The sequence below is a fragment of the Ooceraea biroi genome, chromosome 9 (genome assembly GCF_003672135.1).
Source record: "Ooceraea biroi isolate clonal line C1 chromosome 9, Obir_v5.4, whole genome shotgun sequence".
Taxonomy (NCBI): domain Eukaryota; kingdom Metazoa; phylum Arthropoda; class Insecta; order Hymenoptera; family Formicidae; genus Ooceraea; species Ooceraea biroi.
This window is the reverse complement of record NC_039514.1, coordinates 15,655,098-15,673,213: the sequence shown is the minus strand read 5'-3', so window position 1 is coordinate 15,673,213 and position 18,116 is coordinate 15,655,098. Positions and strand designations below refer to the sequence as shown.

The 18,116-nt window shown below is 34.7% G+C and overlaps 1 protein-coding gene across 1 annotated transcript; it reads right to left on the bottom strand.

The window, feature by feature from the left end:
- Positions 1–7: 7 nt before the first annotated feature.
- On the bottom strand, positions 8–17,243 carry LOC113562665 (protein sidekick-like; the record flags this gene model as incomplete). The annotated part of the gene is made up of 33 exons (XM_026972666.1): positions 17,165–17,243; positions 16,686–16,802; positions 15,813–15,992; positions 15,481–15,694; positions 15,216–15,389; positions 14,879–15,087; positions 14,492–14,642; positions 14,091–14,218; positions 13,590–13,703; positions 12,590–12,709; positions 12,206–12,361; positions 11,749–11,875; positions 11,130–11,431; positions 10,698–10,883; positions 10,069–10,374; positions 7,893–8,219; positions 7,420–7,616; positions 7,028–7,237; positions 6,680–6,934; positions 6,282–6,510; positions 5,872–6,174; positions 5,448–5,628; positions 5,059–5,274; positions 4,765–4,961; positions 4,294–4,490; positions 3,921–4,160; positions 3,554–3,751; positions 3,223–3,364; positions 2,621–2,899; positions 2,204–2,224; positions 1,260–1,417; positions 428–590; positions 8–303 (listed from the first exon to the last, which is right to left on the bottom strand). Coding segments are annotated over exons 1-33 (6,372 nt in total), but the record flags the coding sequence as incomplete, so codon positions are not given.
- Positions 17,244–18,116: the final 873 nt, after the last annotated feature.

Here is an 18,116-nt window from a genome sequence, read left to right as displayed (position 1 = left end):
TAATTTCGGAAGGTTTCTCCGTAACGCTGCTGTCGTCAGGATTCTCATCATATCCCTTGAGACTCTCCTCGTCGCTGTTGTAAGCAACCGACGCTGGAGACGGTCTTGGAGGTGACTTGCCCAGCATCGTGGGTGGTGGAGGATGCATGGCCTTGCGGGCCAGCGTGTTCCTCTTGCCTAGAGTGCCGGTCGCTGTATTGGAACTACCTCCACCTTGACGCGATCTATATAATTCCAAGTCCGATTCTTGTCTATCGTCTGCGTCCATCGCCATTGATTCTTCAAGAGTTTTCTGTGCTTCTTCTATATAAATAGAAATAATTTTCAATCAAAGTTCTTCATAAAAGTTAGTATGATATTGTATTATTATTATAGAATTATATGTTCTATTAATTTAGAATATTACATAAGATAAAACTCAACTTACGTTTGTACTTGTAACTTTTACTTTTTACACATAATATTGCTATGATCATAATGATGATTATAATTGACGTAGCAGCTAAAGTAACCATGAACCAGGTTTGTCTATAAAACGGTCTGTGCTGCAGGTATGCATATTCCAGATAGAGTTTTGATGGCGTTAAAATCTAGCGAAATAAACACGTCATTAGCAAAAAAAACATCTTAATTTGTAAAAACTTTTAGTTCGTAATATAGTAACTAATTATATTCCTCCAGAAAGATAATAAGTAGATAAATAAATATATTAGGTTGTAACAAAAGTTCGTAGCGTTGTTTAATTTTTTTTTAAATGAGAAAAGGATGACAAATTGTGCAAAGATGGAACCTACTACAAAAATGGCAAATGTAGACTAAGATGGCACATATGTAGTTGAATAAATATTAATGCATATACATACATTTAGGAAAGTAGGAATTTAAATTTTTCGAATTGACGATTACTGGTCGAACATATGTATGTGTCTATTTTGTATCTATTTTATTTTGACTGTTCGTACCGAATAATATTATGATCATAAGACATATAACGCGTGAGAAGAGAGTCAAGTTCGGATTAGAGTTAGGATCGAGCCGCGATTATAATAAATATCAGTTAAATCACATTCTACATATATATATATATATATATATATATATATATAACAATAATAATAATTTTGTTTTGAAATTTTATTAAAATAATGCTACGAACTTTTGTTACAAGCCAATTCATAAAAATACGATCTATTCATATACATATACATATACATAAATTACGCTATAATTAAAAATCAATTTCATTTAATAAAACTTACCGACTCGGCAGAATATGCTGGATAACTAATACCGTAACGATTGTATGATATCACTCTGAATAAATACGATGTGGATGGCAGTAAGTTTTGATAAGACACAGTATATTCCATCAATGGTCCATTGCTGCTGCGGACTATTGTCTGCCAGCGGGAATCGTCTACAATTGCACGTACATATACAAAAACATGTACAGTAATTTACACATTAACAGGAAAGAAAGGGGAGAGAAAGTTTTTTGCGGGACATATATCACAATATATATAATCCAATCTCTTTATAGAGCATGTTACACTCGTACGACACTATTTGCTCGATTTTTCGATTTTCAATTAATTTTGAATCAATTTTTTCAATAATGTCAAGTTGACTTGGGAAAATATACCAATAAAAAATAATTTTGTTGAAGGAGGAATAATTTATCTGTACAAAACGAAGTTCGTATTATATTCGGACACGAGAACTAATTTAACACTTGGGGTGCTAGCTTGTTCCTTATATACGTATCCTTTGGATTATATCTCTTGCCATGTTCGCACGCAAAATGTTAAAATCGACATTAGTTGTACATACAAGGATGAAATAATGAAAACTGCGGCACTATCAATGACTAAACAAACAAATCATCAGTTACTGGATTTGTTTTATCTGCGGGGACATATTTGAAAATGATATATGTTACAATATTTTATGAAGTTACTGGTTGGTAAAATTCTCAAACGTCTAGAATGGGATTTTTGCGATGTCATGCTATGACATTATCATGCAAGCCGTTAATGCAAGTACCAAACGACGACGACACGCGTGATGTATGTACACGTATAATAATGTACAGAACAAATTATCAGAAGCGATATTTTGTTACGCTGATAGGGGGAGGGGTCTCACTATTAATAAACCATATAATGCAACGACGCTCAGGATAGTTACGTGCGTTGACACTTACAATGCTGCCATTCTTCCATTGCTATACAGTTATAAAAAAGATATCATTAGTGTCAGCAGCCAATTACTTTATAATAATCGTGTTCATAACGCGAATGTACGAGAAAAATTCTAATAAATCGAATGGTTAAATATTCTTCTTCTTTGAAAAATCGATTTAAAGGATTATGCTATATCGTATCTCCAAAATGAAATATAATATTGTTAACAATTTCTTATTATTATCTTAATTATTAATAATGATAATAATTAATGATAATTATTAACAAGTTTAATTAAACAATGTTATTCATAGATTCAAACAATATAATTTATAAAAAATAAGTAAATAAAAAATATTAATAAATATTTAAATAAACGATATTATTAACGTAATTAATAATAAATAATAATTCAGAACAATAGAATAAAGATTTACCTTTGCGACGAGTCTCGATGTAATAGCCGAGTATAGGACCCTTGCCGGAAGCTCCGTTAGTCCATTCCAGCTCCACGCTGGAAACAGTCTTGGTCACATCGAGGTTGCTAGGCGCCATCGGTGAACCCTCTTGCGGACCAGTTGTAACATTTCCGGATACTGGTGGCCCGAAGTCAATTGTCTGTGCGCGAACCATAAAAGTGTATGTCACCTCTTCCTCCAATGGCTGAATGAGGAGACTCGTCTCTGTCACCTTTTGTTTGACTTGCTTGCTGAAACCTTCAAGCGACAAAACATTCAATTAATAAACGGATTATAATAGATTCGTAGTTAAACAATAACGTTGCCGTCATTGCTACACTTTGGGCATGGATTTTAGAGTGATTTATTAAATATTATACAAAATAGGTCTTTTACTTAGTGACGCAAACAAAAATTAAAGTAGCAACATAGTAATTGTTAGAAAAATTTATAAAATTCACAAATTATAAGTTTTTTTTATAAATAAGATAAATTTTTATAAAATAAGATAAATTCTTTGCAAATCCCTTTCGGCGTTTTTCCGCTGTATTCGGAGTATTAATTAAAAAGCAATTACTTACGGTCGTTTTGCTCCGCCGTTTCGTACGTGACGATATAGCCGACTATCTCGCCGTTGCGTAATTTTGGCGGCTCCCAAGAGACGCGCAAACTGGTCATAGTAATTTCACTAAATTGCAAATTGTGCGGTGGTCCTGGTATGTCCTGCAATAATTAATAACATAATGCAATATGTAATAACATAATTGTGATCGAAATGTAACAATATTGAAAAGAAGATCATTTAGAAATTTAAAGTTGTTTGTACGTTTTAGTCAGCAATTAAATTGTTAAGAATTAATTGATAAAAGAAGACAACTGTTAAGTATATATCCAATATCTGCAAAGAATTACCTGCTTTGTTCTCACAGTAATCGGCGGAGATCGTGGACCATCTCCAGCTGGATTAAACGCTAAAACTTGTATGCGGTACTCCGTATACTTGTCGAGGAAGACTAAGCTGTGTGCCAAACAAGTTGCCGGGACAACTTCGATCTCTTCTTCCTGTTTCTTCTCTATATCTTGAGGAGAATTGGTCACCAAGTAAAAAACCTGTAATGAAAATCGATGGAAACATCTATTACAATCGATACACGATAATATGCAAAATAAAAATTCTTGTAATGCAATAATAGATTGATCTAGAAATTTACAATATTAATGTAATGTACATACGCACTTTACTTATTATTATTAAAGTAAATAAAACAGAGATAATTACTTTATATCCTAATAAATCGCCATTTTGCATATTAGCCTGGAGAGGTTTCCAACGTAAGTGAACCTCAGTAGAAGAAATGGGCTCCGCTTTCAGATGTTGAGGCTCTCCCGTAGGTACCGCTTCTCCCACATATACGGTGACCGGTCGGCTTGGTGGGCCTTCACCTTCCGAATTAAATGGCAGCACTATAATCTCGTAATATCGATCCTCCGTTAAATTGCTCAAAACCATCTCGGTCTCCTATGATGAAACAAATAATTCTACATTTTATTTAGATGAGATTAAAATTCTGAAAAGTGTTATAGTTATAGGGATTATAAATAAAAATCATAATGATGTTTACACACAATTTTACATTTTAGAAACATATTACCTTAATTCCTATAACGTCTTTTTTTGGCGTTGCTTGCAGTGGCGTCGGGAAATCTGATATCGGCTGGTAAACGACACGATAACCACCCGTTTCGTGATCGCCACTCCAATATATCTCATCAATCATGTTCCAATGAACCTCGACACTGGATGTCGTTATCGGTACAACTTTCAGACCAGTGACACCTTTTGATGGTGCTGTATGAGCAAACGCATCGTCAAGTGAATATCAAAGAAAAATTAATTTACTTGAAAGAAAGCGAAAAAGACACAAATAATGAATCGCCAAAGGAGATTTTGACTTTACGCTTCTCTCAAAATTCCTCTTTAGTTTCTATGTGTGATTATTTTATATAATTTTATTAATTTTTAGAGAATACATGTTTTTTTTTCAAGACAAATTTGTGGAGAAAGACAGGATAGATATTGCGCCGAGTTTTTCATGTTATTTTGTCTGCCCCTTGATACGCACCTGCAGGCAGAGTCTGCACTTGAGCGGATTCAGTACTCCAATCTGAAGGGCCAATATCATTGGTAGCCTGGATGCGAAACTGATAGAATGTATAAGGCTTCAAATTGTTAGCAGTGTAAGATGTCAATGTGGGTTCCACTCTTTCAGGAATAATTTGGAACGGTCCGGAATTCTCGGATTGTTGCACTGTATAATATCTGTCGGAGCAAAGAGATTGATATGAAATAACAGAGAAAAAGAAAGAGCAAAAGCATTTCGAAAAAATCGCGATTGTTGCGAAGAAAGTGTTCGTACCTCAGCGGTGCAAAACCATCTTTGCCTGGTGTCCAGCTAAACGTTATTTGACGACTCTGCACCTGCGATTTGCTCACTTGAGGCACCGACGGTGCTTGTGGACGTTCTCTGTTGTTCGTGGTGAATACAAGCGCGTAAGCTGTCTTACCCCAACCTAATCTCGTCTGTGCTGTCACAGAGAACATGTAATATTTTTCTGGCTCGAGTTCGGTGGCTCTGCAAGTAGAAATATCACAATATTTATAATATTCGACAGCTGATATTTAATTTGGTGTCAAAGTAACTTTACTTTATGTATCGAAATTATAATGCTCTTTGTATTTAAAATATAAAATATAAGTCAAAAATCTGTATATTTGAATCTAAATTCGAAATGTCTATTTTTATACCTGAATGTTCTATCCGATGCCGGAAATTCTTTAGAAAATTGACGTTCTAGACTGTTGTTCAAATGGAACATAACTTTGTATGCAAAAATTTCTCCGTTAGGATCCTCTGGTGTGTCCCAAATAATGCGTGCTGTCGTCAAACTCACATCGGGGAAGGATACATTAGACGGTGGACCGGGAGCTGTAATACAAATTATTATCATAATATAGTGATCATTATGGAAATCTCGTTCATATTATAACTACACTGCATTAATTTATTGCGAATTATTTTAGAAAATAATCAAATAAATGGAAATATAAAATAAGTAAAACATTAAAGAATAAAAATAATTTTGCATGATTCACAATTGCTCTCTCTCTCTCTCTCTCTCTCTCTCTCGATGGAGCGAAAATCCTCAACGATCACAATGAAAAATCTTACTGTCTTCAAAGGTCTGAACTCTCACGGGTGGAGTGCTCAGTACGCCATCGCCTAGTCTCGTATACGCCAAGACTTGCACGTGGTACTGAACGAATTTGCGAAGCTCCGTCAAAGTGGTCGTAAAGGTGCTGTTACTGGGAATGTTTTTGTACTGGAAGGGCGATCTAGAATTTGCACCGTAGTAGACTTTAAAGCCCTCGATCTGACCGTTCTGGTGTTCCACGGGCACGTCGCCCCATCGTACCAGAATGGTTGTTGAGGACGTCGCATTCGCTTCTACGTTGATTGGCCCCAGAGAGGGCACTGAAAAAATTATGATTAGTATCATATAATATTGTATAGCTTTGCATTATAAATCTCAATATTTACGAAACAGTGGATATTAGTTCATTATGCATACAAGGACTTACCCGACTCACGAGTTCGCTCGATGGCCTTTGGACTCGCCGCCGAGAATCCCACGTCGTTGAACGCTCGCATGACTATCTCGTAATCGGCGTATTCTTCCATGTTCTCCAGAACATACGAGTTTGCAGTGGGATCCTCGATGATGATGCTTTGCGAGATGTTCGATTGCACTTCCGTGTAGGTAACATTGTATCCACGCGGATTCCCGTACCATTCTATTTGCTGCAACGGCTACGCGGAAGAGAAATTATTTTATGATTACTTATAGTTATATAACTTATTTTGTAATTATGTTATTTTATTTTCTCATATATCTATAACGTAATATGTTTCAGGTCACATTTTAGATGCAATGATTCGACAAGAAAAGAGAGAGGAAGAGAGAGAAAGAGATACTCACGATCCATCTGACACGCAATTCAGTAGCGCTCATCGCGCGAACCGTGACGTTCTTCGGCGGATGAGAGGGTGGTGCCTGAATCGTCTGAAATTCCTTAGTTGGCTCAGATGGTTGCGAGGCACCGACGACATTGTTTGCAATCAAACGAAGCTTATACTGCACGAAGGGAATCAGGCCACCAACGGTGATCGTGCTGGCATCGGGATCCGACACCTCGTAGATGTTGTACCACGTCGAGTTCCGTGCCGTCAGTGCCTGAAAAATACAGACAAATTAGTTCTACGGATTTCTTTTCTCTTGTGTCTGTTATTTATATTCTATAAGAGTTCTCAAGTTCAATCAGCCAACCTGTACAGTCCACTTCGTGATGGACGAGTTGCCGTCGAATCCCGGCGTGAATTGCAACACTACGGAGAACGCGTCTATGTTGGACAATGCCAGCTTCGTGGGTGGTTCCGGTAGCACCGGCTCCACTCCCGACTGTATGATCGCTATTCTCGGCTTGCCGGCACCAACCGACGTCCAAGCGGTGACTTCAAATTTATAATGAGTCAACGCCTGAAAGAAACAAAAGTAAATATAAAAGTTATTGTCATTTACAATATTTTGATACCTTTTTGCAATTTATCGTATCATTTCGATTTTTCTCTAGACTTTCTTTTTTAAATTTTGTGTGATTCTTAGATTTTTAAAATTATGTTTTTTTTAAATTATGTTTTTCGTTTTGAATTGGTTTTTACCTGTAGATGCTCCACTTTAGTCGATAATATATTAGCTGTAAAATTTTCCACACGCTGAGAATCGAGAATGTCTTTAATCATGTATTTCAATTGATAATGCGTCAATATTCCGTTGATTTCTTTGGGAGGTGCCCACTTAATCGTCAATGCACGATCACTAATATCCTCAAATTGTAAATTTTCCACCTCTTCAGGTGCTGTAACGAATTAGGAAGATATAAAAGAAATATGTCGAATAACAATTGCGTTCATATACAAAAATAATTGTTTTCTTATGCTCTTCTTATGTGCAACTAAAACTAGCAATAGGAGATATGTTAAAAAGGGTTTTTTGGTACAAATTATCTTTATATTAAACTAATGTAATCTTTATCTAAAAAATCTAATTTAATTAATTTAATATATTGAGATTAATAAACTCTACGCACACGCACATAAATATTAACATTAGTTTTAAAGAAAAGCAAACGTACCATCTTCGAGCGTGCGAACTTTAACAGGTGAGCTCCTTTCGCCGTCACCAGGATCGGTGAAGCAAAGCACCGTGATATTATACAGGGTGTACTTTCTCAAACCTGCCATAACTGCGCTTTGTTCGGCGAGTGGGTCGAGTAAACTTGGCGGCACGGTTATTGACTTGTATTCATTCGTTTCCGTAACATTGCTACCGATCCAAGCTTGCAATTTGTATCCCTGATTAATCCCATTAATTTTTTGCGGATTCGGTGGTTTCCACCATACTTTCACCGCCGTTGAATTAATGGCTTTCGCTTTTATATTCGTGGGTGGTGCTTCCGGGACTATAATATATAAAACGTTTAAACTTATGAAATTTTATATATATATACAGGGTGTCTGAGACCACCCGTACATGCCGAATATTTTGATAACTGAGCGTGACAGATAAAAATGTTTTAATCAAAAGTTGTAGGGCTTTAACAATTACATGAAATGGTGATATATATTTGACCTTGACAGCAGTTATGCAGGAAGTCTCAAGGTCAACTTTAAAATCTTAAATGGAAACTCCCATTTTTTATTATATCATCTTCTTCTACCAATTAATTGGAACAACTTTTGTCTGAAACATGTTTTCTGAAAATGCCTCCATTGACCTTGACATGTATTTGAAATAAAAACTACATTTTGAAATAAAAAAGTCTCGCTCTTAACATAATCCAGAACTAACGACGAGGACGTGGCGAGTTTCTAGTTCCATGTTTTTTCTTAATTTAAAAAATTGTAATGTTTTAAAAATGTTTTCAGTGGTACGGCCAAAAAAACGGAAAAATAATTAATAAACATAGTGATACCAAATACTATGTTACACAAACCAATTATGAATACGTAAAAGCATTTAAAAAAAACTGAAATAGCTGTCCCAAATACGGGACAGCTATTTTAGTTTTTTTTAAATGCTTTTACGTATTCATAATTGGTTTGTGTAACATAGTATTTGGTATCACTATGGAGGCATTTTCAGAAAACATGTTTCAGACAAAAGTTGTTCCAATTAATTGGTAGAAGAAGATGATATAATAAAAAATGGGAGTTTCCATTTAAGATTTTAAAGTTGACCTTGAGACTTCCTGCATAACTGCTGTCAAGGTCAAATATGTATCACCATTTCATGTAATTGTTAAAGCCCTACAACTTTTGATTAAAACATTTTTATCTGTCACGCTCAGTTATCAAAATATTCGGCATGTACGGGTGGTCTCAGACACCCTGTATATACAGGGTGTCCCGGGTTTTAACCGACAAACTGCGGGAGCATATTCTACTAGTGGAAATAAGACAAAATTCTTATATCGAGTTTGCTTAGAAATGCTTCATTACAAAGTTATAAACCAATATTGAAAAGAAATATGAGATAAGTAACAACGGAACATAGTGTAGAATTTGCAAGGTCGAAGATGTTTATGTTATGCGTATTCACATGTATTCATGTTCACTATGTTGAAACGATTCAGTATGATTGTTACTTTCACAACAGTAGCTGTTAGATTTCAATCATCGTGTCAACTAGCAATTACTATCAGAATGCCAAAAGTGTTTTCAAATGAGGAATACACCGATATTCATTTCATGTACGGATTCTGTGACGGACATGCACGAGCTGCCGTACGAGAGTATCAACGTAGACTTCCTAACAGGAGAGTACCAGATAGATTTAAAGCAACGAATTACTAATTCAGTTACTGAGATGCAACCAAATTTTCAGGAATGTCGTACTGTAACAAATTCTGTACTACGTCGATGTCTAGCTCGTATCGATGTGCAAGGACAACATTTTGAAATGCGTCACTAAATCATTGCGTAGATAATTTTTATTTTTGTGAAAAAATCCGTTGTTACTTATCTGATATTTCTTTTCAATATTGGTTTATAACTTTGTAATAAAGCATTTCTAAGCAAACTCGATATAAGAATTTTGTCTTATTTCCACTAGTAGAATATGCTCCCGCAGTTTGTCGGTTAAAACCCGGGACACCCTGTATATACAATTAAATTATATATTAATATAATCACAAAATTATTTAAATTTTTTACATTCCTCTAATTTATAATGATATAATTTATAAGTTAATAAATTAATATTTAATGATATAATACTTAATGTTTCGGGAACAATAATCATGCAATTACCTCCTTCCTTAGTTTTTATTGTGAGACCGTCAGTAAATACGCCTACGCCCTTGTCGTTGTAGGCCGCTATCTGCACCATGTAATCTTTCCATGTAATCAGATCAGTAATAAGATAATTTCTTTGTGCTTCGTTGGTGATGTTCTGGATCGTCCATGGACTGTCGTTGTATCCGTCCAGTTTGTACATCAGTACGTATCCCAAAATTTGACCGTTTCTGTATTCCTCCAGCGGAGGTTGCCACTGCGTTATTATCTCCGACGATGATCGTGCCGAGCCGACGAAGCCAATCGGTGGGCCACTAGGTGCTAATAACGATAAAACGAGCAATTTTAAACTTCAAACAAGCGTGTAACACTGCTATAATTAAATAATTCGAATTCTAAGTTAAATTTTATACAAGTAAATCGCTTTGCTGCTCAATTGAGTACAGACTTAGATGAGCTCTATTCAAAATGTGATTTGATCGCGTTTCAGAATGTAAACTTCTATTGTGAATATTTCACATAATAAAATCTTCAAACAAGTTTCAAATAACGACTATAAATATAAGTCTAAGATTGAATTACACGCACACACATTGATATGTTAATATAAATAAAAAGAAGATAAGATACAATATATAACTTACGTTCTTGAGGTAGAACAACGATGTTGCTGGGTGCCGACGAAGGACCGGTGCCGACGCTATTCTCAGCCTTAACGCGAAACTGATAAGCTGCCGCAGCTTTCAAATTATTTAATAATACCCATCGGCTACTCGCGGATATATTGTCGCGTTCGGTGATCCAGATCAACGATGAATCCGGTACAGGTCCTACTTAATAATTATTACTATTAAATTAATAATAACTTAAATTAATAATACATTTTATGTTCGTTACAAACGTGTAATTTAATTGTAATTTAATTATACATACTAATATTAATTTTAATATTAAAATAATATTAATATTAAAATTAATATTAATATTTAAATTAAAATTAATATTAAAATAATGATTGTATTAATTTTCATATTAAAGTTAAATATTAAAATAGATTATATTCAGATTGCACTTACCTAAATCAGAAACTTCTCGTCTCTCGACTATGAATTTCTTCGTGGGACTATTGCCGTCGAAGCCGGGCACCCACGTGACGTTGATCGTGCGCGCAGAGATTCGTTCTACCCGCACAGCCACGACGTTAATTGGCGCAAACGGCAACTCAATCACGCTCAAACGTGCAGATCGCGTCTCGTTACCACCCGGTGATACCACGGAACACGTGTACTCGCCCACATCGGAAGCTCGAACAGCGATGATCTGCAGAGTCCCATCCGACCGCATCTTTAATCTCTGGCTTGCTTGTGTGTTTATTACTCTGTAACATAATAATAACCTGTCAATTCGAGATTCTCAGACAAACAATTGATGAACTCCTTTTTTCCCATATTCAAACAGTTTTATTTATCTACACCTTCTTATAAATAAATAATAATCACACAATGATACAAAAATAATTTAAATTATTTTTTGAAAATGACGAGGAGAAAAGTTTGATTAATTATAAATTTGATACTTAGAAGAAAACTTACTACAGCTATAGCTAAAATTTTAAAAACAGATTTGATTTCCATAAGAAATTTATGATTTAAAAATTACGAATTTACGTAGAATTATATTCTTCATTATACGTACTGTGAGTTGTGAAACCATGCCATATCATACATAACGCTCGGATCGTTTGAAACTTTACACTGTAATTCGGCGGTGCGTCCAAGGAGCACAGAAGTATCGAGAGGCGGATGAATGATTCGCGTTCGAACTGTAACATAATTGAGAATAATAAACGGAGAATAATAAATATAATAAACGGAGCAATACGTATTCGTAAAAGTTAATTTATTTAAATACCCAAACGTTTTAAATTAAATTAAATTAACGCAAGATTATAAAAGTTAAACTAAATCTAGATTTCACCATTATTTTAGCAATAGACAGTGAAAACAAAAAAGAAAAATTCTATCTTTTCTATAGACTTCTCAATTTAAAAAAAATATATATATTCTTTTAGGTAAAATCAAATAAATAAATAAATTAAAAAGCTTCTATAATTGTATTCGATTTTTATATTCAAAATTATTTTAATAATTACTTAGAACAGTCAAGTATGCTGATCCATTGACGGAACCGGCTTCATTCGCACGGATACAAGTATATTTTCCTTCGTCATTCGTTTTTACTGCTGCAATTAGAAGATCACCATTGTCCAGGACTTGCACTCGTCCAGCTATCTCCACAGGTATCGTATCTATTGTAATGTTATAAATAAGTTTTATTATTATATGAAAATATGTTTTCTATTACTAAAATAAATGACGCATAGTCGTTTCTCTATTCTAATTTACATTTAATACTTTTATCAAAATGATAATTAACAAGTTTCCGCAACCAAATCACTTTTTTATGTCAAAAAAATATTTATATAAAATTAATAAAAAATTGATAACTCTCTCTGATTTGATTTTTAGTTACTTACCGTTATAATACCAGGTGGTATTTGGTTTAGGTGCCGCTATCGCGTTGCAGCTCAGAGTTGCATCTTTGCCGTCTAATACCGTTAAATTTTGCGGACCCTTTTCCATTACCGGCCCAGACGCTACAAATTGCACGTAAATTGTCTCATCAACAACGCATATCTATTTCCAATCTTTTTTTACAACATGCAAATAAAGAAAAGGGTGATGAATCGTCGGTTGCAATATGTGTGTATATATATATATATATATATATATATATATATATATATATCAAACCCATCTCTAATTTTCACTCTTTCTCTAGCTTTCTGATGTGCTGACTCCAGAAAAACAAGCTTGGACACAAACACATGTTCGACAACACAAAACTACACAAAAATACAAACTAACGCCCAAGTACTAGAGGTTTCACGAGAAATGCCGCATGAAGTAATCGCTCAATCATAGAAAATACAAGAATGAAATATTTAATTATCTTATTACGTGACATTTATCATGAAACACCTATAAAATTTTAAATAGGTCTCATTGAGAACGTATCTTTGGTCTATGAAAAAACGAGACGTGCGTGTCAGTGTACTTTTAATGCTGCAAGACGCGTGCTAAGGGTTATTCCAAAGATGCTTTAAAATAAAGAGATTGTTTCATTGGACGTTTTCTAAAATCGTCAATATCTTCTACAATAAAACACAAAACTAGACTAACTGAAATAATAAAATTATTAAGTATATAAAACACTATTGTGGAATATTGTAGACAATATTCTTTTTGCCTAATATTCTATCAGCTACATTGGAACAATAATTAATTTTATGAAATACTAATAATAACACTAGGCATGGTTTGGTGCGTTTTGCCTTGTTATTAGAGCTATATGCAAGGATTGTCGCCAAAAAAGCAAAAAATCGTGAAGTGATATTTATATGCAATCTTCAAGCTTGTGTGCCGATAATATAATGGGAAGAAAAAAGTAAAGAAATTTTGCAACAATATTCTTACTGGCTGGATATTTAGACAAGATAAACCGGCGGTCAAATTGGCCAAGTCTGACTATATTGTAGCCAGCCGCCCAGCGGGCAACTCTGTCTCTCAATCCGCTTCCTAATCCTTTTTCTATTTCCCATACAAAAAATACCTCATTTATATTAACTTTGTTAGTAATATTATCAGTGTTCACAAAACACATAATTAGGGATCTTTTCAATATATCCTCTTATATTAATCTATTTCTTTACTCTTTATCTTTATTATCTATTTGTAATGATTTTATTACCTTATTATTTTTACTGCTTCTTATTATTAATAATATATAATAAATTTATATAATATTTATGTATCATATTCTTAATATAAAATGTGAATATAAAATAATAATAATAATAAAAGATAAAAAAATGAATATTTTGATCATATGTTTTGCGAACACTTCATACAAACTCGACGATAAAACTGCTTTCAAGATACTGCAGCTGCACCATGAAATTGCACGAAATTACTCACTTTTTGCCTTTACCCACGTATAACTGGATGACTCGCCAGCTTCATTGGAAGCGAGGCACTGGAACATCCCGGAGTCATCCATAGTTAATTTCTTGATTGTCAGTGAGCCATCTTCCTCCATCACATATCTATATAAAAGTCAGAATTTTCGAACAATAAAATTTATTTCATAATTTATTTAATTTCGTGTATATATCTTCATTTATAACATAAAAATAGAATTTGTAGTTAAACAATATCTTCTCGTAGAACAATGGCAATTTCAGATGTAGATTAAAAGTTTTTGATAAAATTGATCTAATTTAATTAATCTAATTTAACTGCAAGAGTTACGAAACTCTTTACGCCTCTCTTACGTTTTCATTTGAATGAACATAAAAGCAAATTTTGCTAAGACATACCTGGTCCCTAGTAAATGGTTGATAGGCTCGGCATTACGGAACCAAGCAACTGTGGGAGGCGGCACGCCAACAGTATCACACGGTAACGTTACGGTGGATCCATAGTCGCTCAAAGTCTCCCTTTTTAACTCCGTTATAAATGTTGGTTTTTCTAAAGAAACGCAAGAGAAAAATAGCAGCTTTAATAATACGAATTAATGCTAATAGTTCGTTATTAACATATATTTTGATTTGCGACTTTGCATAATAAAAGCTGACAGTGACGTATTTTTATTTTACAAATAATAATTATAGGCGAGTGATCTTACGTGGCCACTATTTTACTACTCGTTTAAATGTTTATTAGAGATATCTACAATAAATATAATATCGTTAGATAATATTTACCGTAGACAACGATTTTGGCACTCGCATTTACAGTCGGATAATCGCCGCTTCTCAAGTCCACATGGCAGGAATAAACTCCCGTATAAGTTATGTTGGCGGAGACCAATGCGAGCGTCCTGTTCCACGAATCGTTGAAGCTGTACGATATTCGTGAATTCTCAATCGGAATACCATCTTTCATCCACAAGGTTCTTAGCTCGTGAAGCGATCTGAAACGATGCAATTTCGTTGGTTAGAATTTTGCCGCTGCTATAGTTCCGCTGGTTCATTCTTTATCTTTCTTCTCTCTTCTATTTCTCTTATCCCTAAACCTCTTAAAGGAAAATTCTCGGTTTACCTGGCATTCGCAATGCAGTTTATGTACGTGACGTCTTGATCTTTGATTATCTGCGTATCTTGCGGCTTGACAATTATAGTAGGAACTATTTCCGCATTCGGATCACCGGTGACTTGCAGCTTGAAAAATGGACTGTTCTCTTCTTTGCCTAATTGAGTATTGAAAGCCCTCGCTCTGTGCGTAATATCAAGAAGATCAAGAAGAGTAACTGGAGCGCTATTGCGCTGAACGTCTCAATCGTACATGGTCTCAACGATATACGAACCTATAGATACCATTGTCGCCCTCCGAAGCGTTCAGTATAAGCAACGTGCGTTGGGTCGTGGCATATTTTATACCATACAAAGGTATCCCGTCGGAGGAGACCCATTCTACTCTAGGAGCAGGATGACTCTCGATCGGGGGCAACTGTAGAATCGCGGCGTTACCCGACTCAACATTTACTACCTTTTCCGTAAGATCTTCGAAGACTCCCATATCTGAGCAGATCATGCGGAACATCGATCACAATTTGGTAATTTAAATTGGACAATTTAGACAAATTCTTCTGAGTAAATCTGAGTACGAATTCAGATGGATTCAAACTTGAATACTCACAGGCTACGGCGAAGGTGATGTGATCGCTGAATATAGATCCCACATCGTTCGACGCAACACAGTGATATACTCCGGCATCCTCTCGCCGGGTAGCCTGAATACGGAAATAAGGATCTGAAATGAGCTCATTGTTGAGGGCCACCCCATCTTTGAACCATTTGTACTTTGGTTGAGGATTGCCTGTGGAAACAATCGTATATTAATTGCATGCAACTCGTCCGTATATAAATAATGTTTTTCCTTAAAATTATATAATTTGTGTATTATTATCCCAGTTTTTATTATTTATCACTTAATTTTACTTTTATCAGTTACAAATATTACAAATACTAATACAAAATTTAAATTTACATAAAGAATGTCCGGAAGATAAATGTTTTTCTCTTGAATCATTGCAGTGCATCTTTTTTAATCGCGGATTTTATGAATTATATAAAATAATTATAATTTGATCTTTTAACATCGTGATCTAATACATAAACTCATGAATGGTTTAACGTTATTTGCGCTCTGCAAAGTCATGGACGCTGCTACACCTAATACCATTAGCACAGGGTCATATGATCAAATTACATGGTATTGAACATTAGTAAGGCTTCATTTGGTCACCGTCTCATCTGCCTGTTACTCGATATTTCAACAAGACAATGCAATAGGTATGGGACGAACCTTATCCTCAATGTTGCTGAGAGGTCCTGATCCTTTTTTTAAATTTCATGGCTTTAAATAATATCGAAATATTTATAGTCAAACAATACTGGAATAATTTTCATGACCACACTCGCAAAATATAAATCACCACTGTATATCTGTATTATCAAAAATAGAATAAATAAAATCTTAATTTTACTTCTAGTACCTAAATGTTCTTACCTCTTGCTCGGCATTCCAAAAATTTGGTGCGATTTTCGCTAAGTATATTGCCACTGCTTGACGGTTGAGTGGTAAAGCGCGGTTCCTGAAGCGGTTCTGTAAACAAAAAAACATTTTAAATTCATAAATAAAAAATGAAAAATGTCCTGTATACTTTGCGTTTAAAATCGCATGTAAAATATAATTGTTATGGATTCGTATCAATCATTTTAATAATTTTATGTTATTACATGTAATTCCATATGATAAGATAAATTCCATATGATAAGATAAATTCCATATGATAAGATAAATTCCATATGATAAGATAAATTCCATATGATAGATTGATACTGAGTCATCGTGAGCGCGAGACATAATCATTTACGTCTGTGCTCCAAAAAGGCCGACGTACGCGAGGAAAGAATGCGAACGAACGGCCGCGGATGCCGAGGTGTCGAGTCACATGCACGTAAACCGACACGTGCACCCTCTCGTACCGGACGTTCCACGCTCCGATGATCTCGACACACCGCAGCCTGTGCCGCAGTCTGTGGCGCAACCTTCCCATGAAACCATGGTTTAATTGAGGACACAGTTGAACTAATGATTCAAATCAAGAGGAAGAGAGTATCAGGAGAAGTCTAAGAAAATTTTTGATTCTGTAATTGTCTTGCCAACTTTGTAAATGATTGATTATCAAAAATATATCTTAGCATCTATTTAAGCATTGTTTCTTTAAGCATATTGTTATTTGTCACTTTAAATAATTACTTTCACAAAAATCACAAGAAAGTAGAAAGACAACTCTGAGAATTTTTCAATAATTTAGTAATCATCTTGCCAGCTTTGCAAACAATTAAACGATTGATAACGTATTGATATTTGATATTTATTTAAACATTATTTTAAGCACATTATATTACTTTATTTATTATAATACTATGTTTATTATTTTAAAATCACCATTTAATATCTATGTACGGATGCATGTTCACGTGCACATATTGCGTATGCCAATGCAAATTAAAACCGCTGAGGGAACCCCTATTTCCAAGCGATGCAGCTGTCATCGAGGGTGAAATGGGGTGGCGAAGTTTACAGAAGGGCACGGAACGTGAAAGGCTTTGGTCGTTTGGGCTTGGTAAATAAAGAAAAGAAATTCCTCTTTTGCGCGCGACCCAGAATCCTCCATAGGTCCATTCATTTTCAAGCGGCGCAGTTATACAACCCGATTCGTCGTGTGCTGACGGTGCGAAGAACGCGTATGATGAACGATACCCTCACGAGAGGAATCGATCCTCAACCATTTTGCTCAGCAGGAAAGTGGAATTTCGCAAGATTTCAGATAAAGCGAAACAATTATGTTAAATATTATATATACTGTACAAAACTACATTATATAATATATTATATAATACATTATACAAAAATACAAATATATAAACTGTA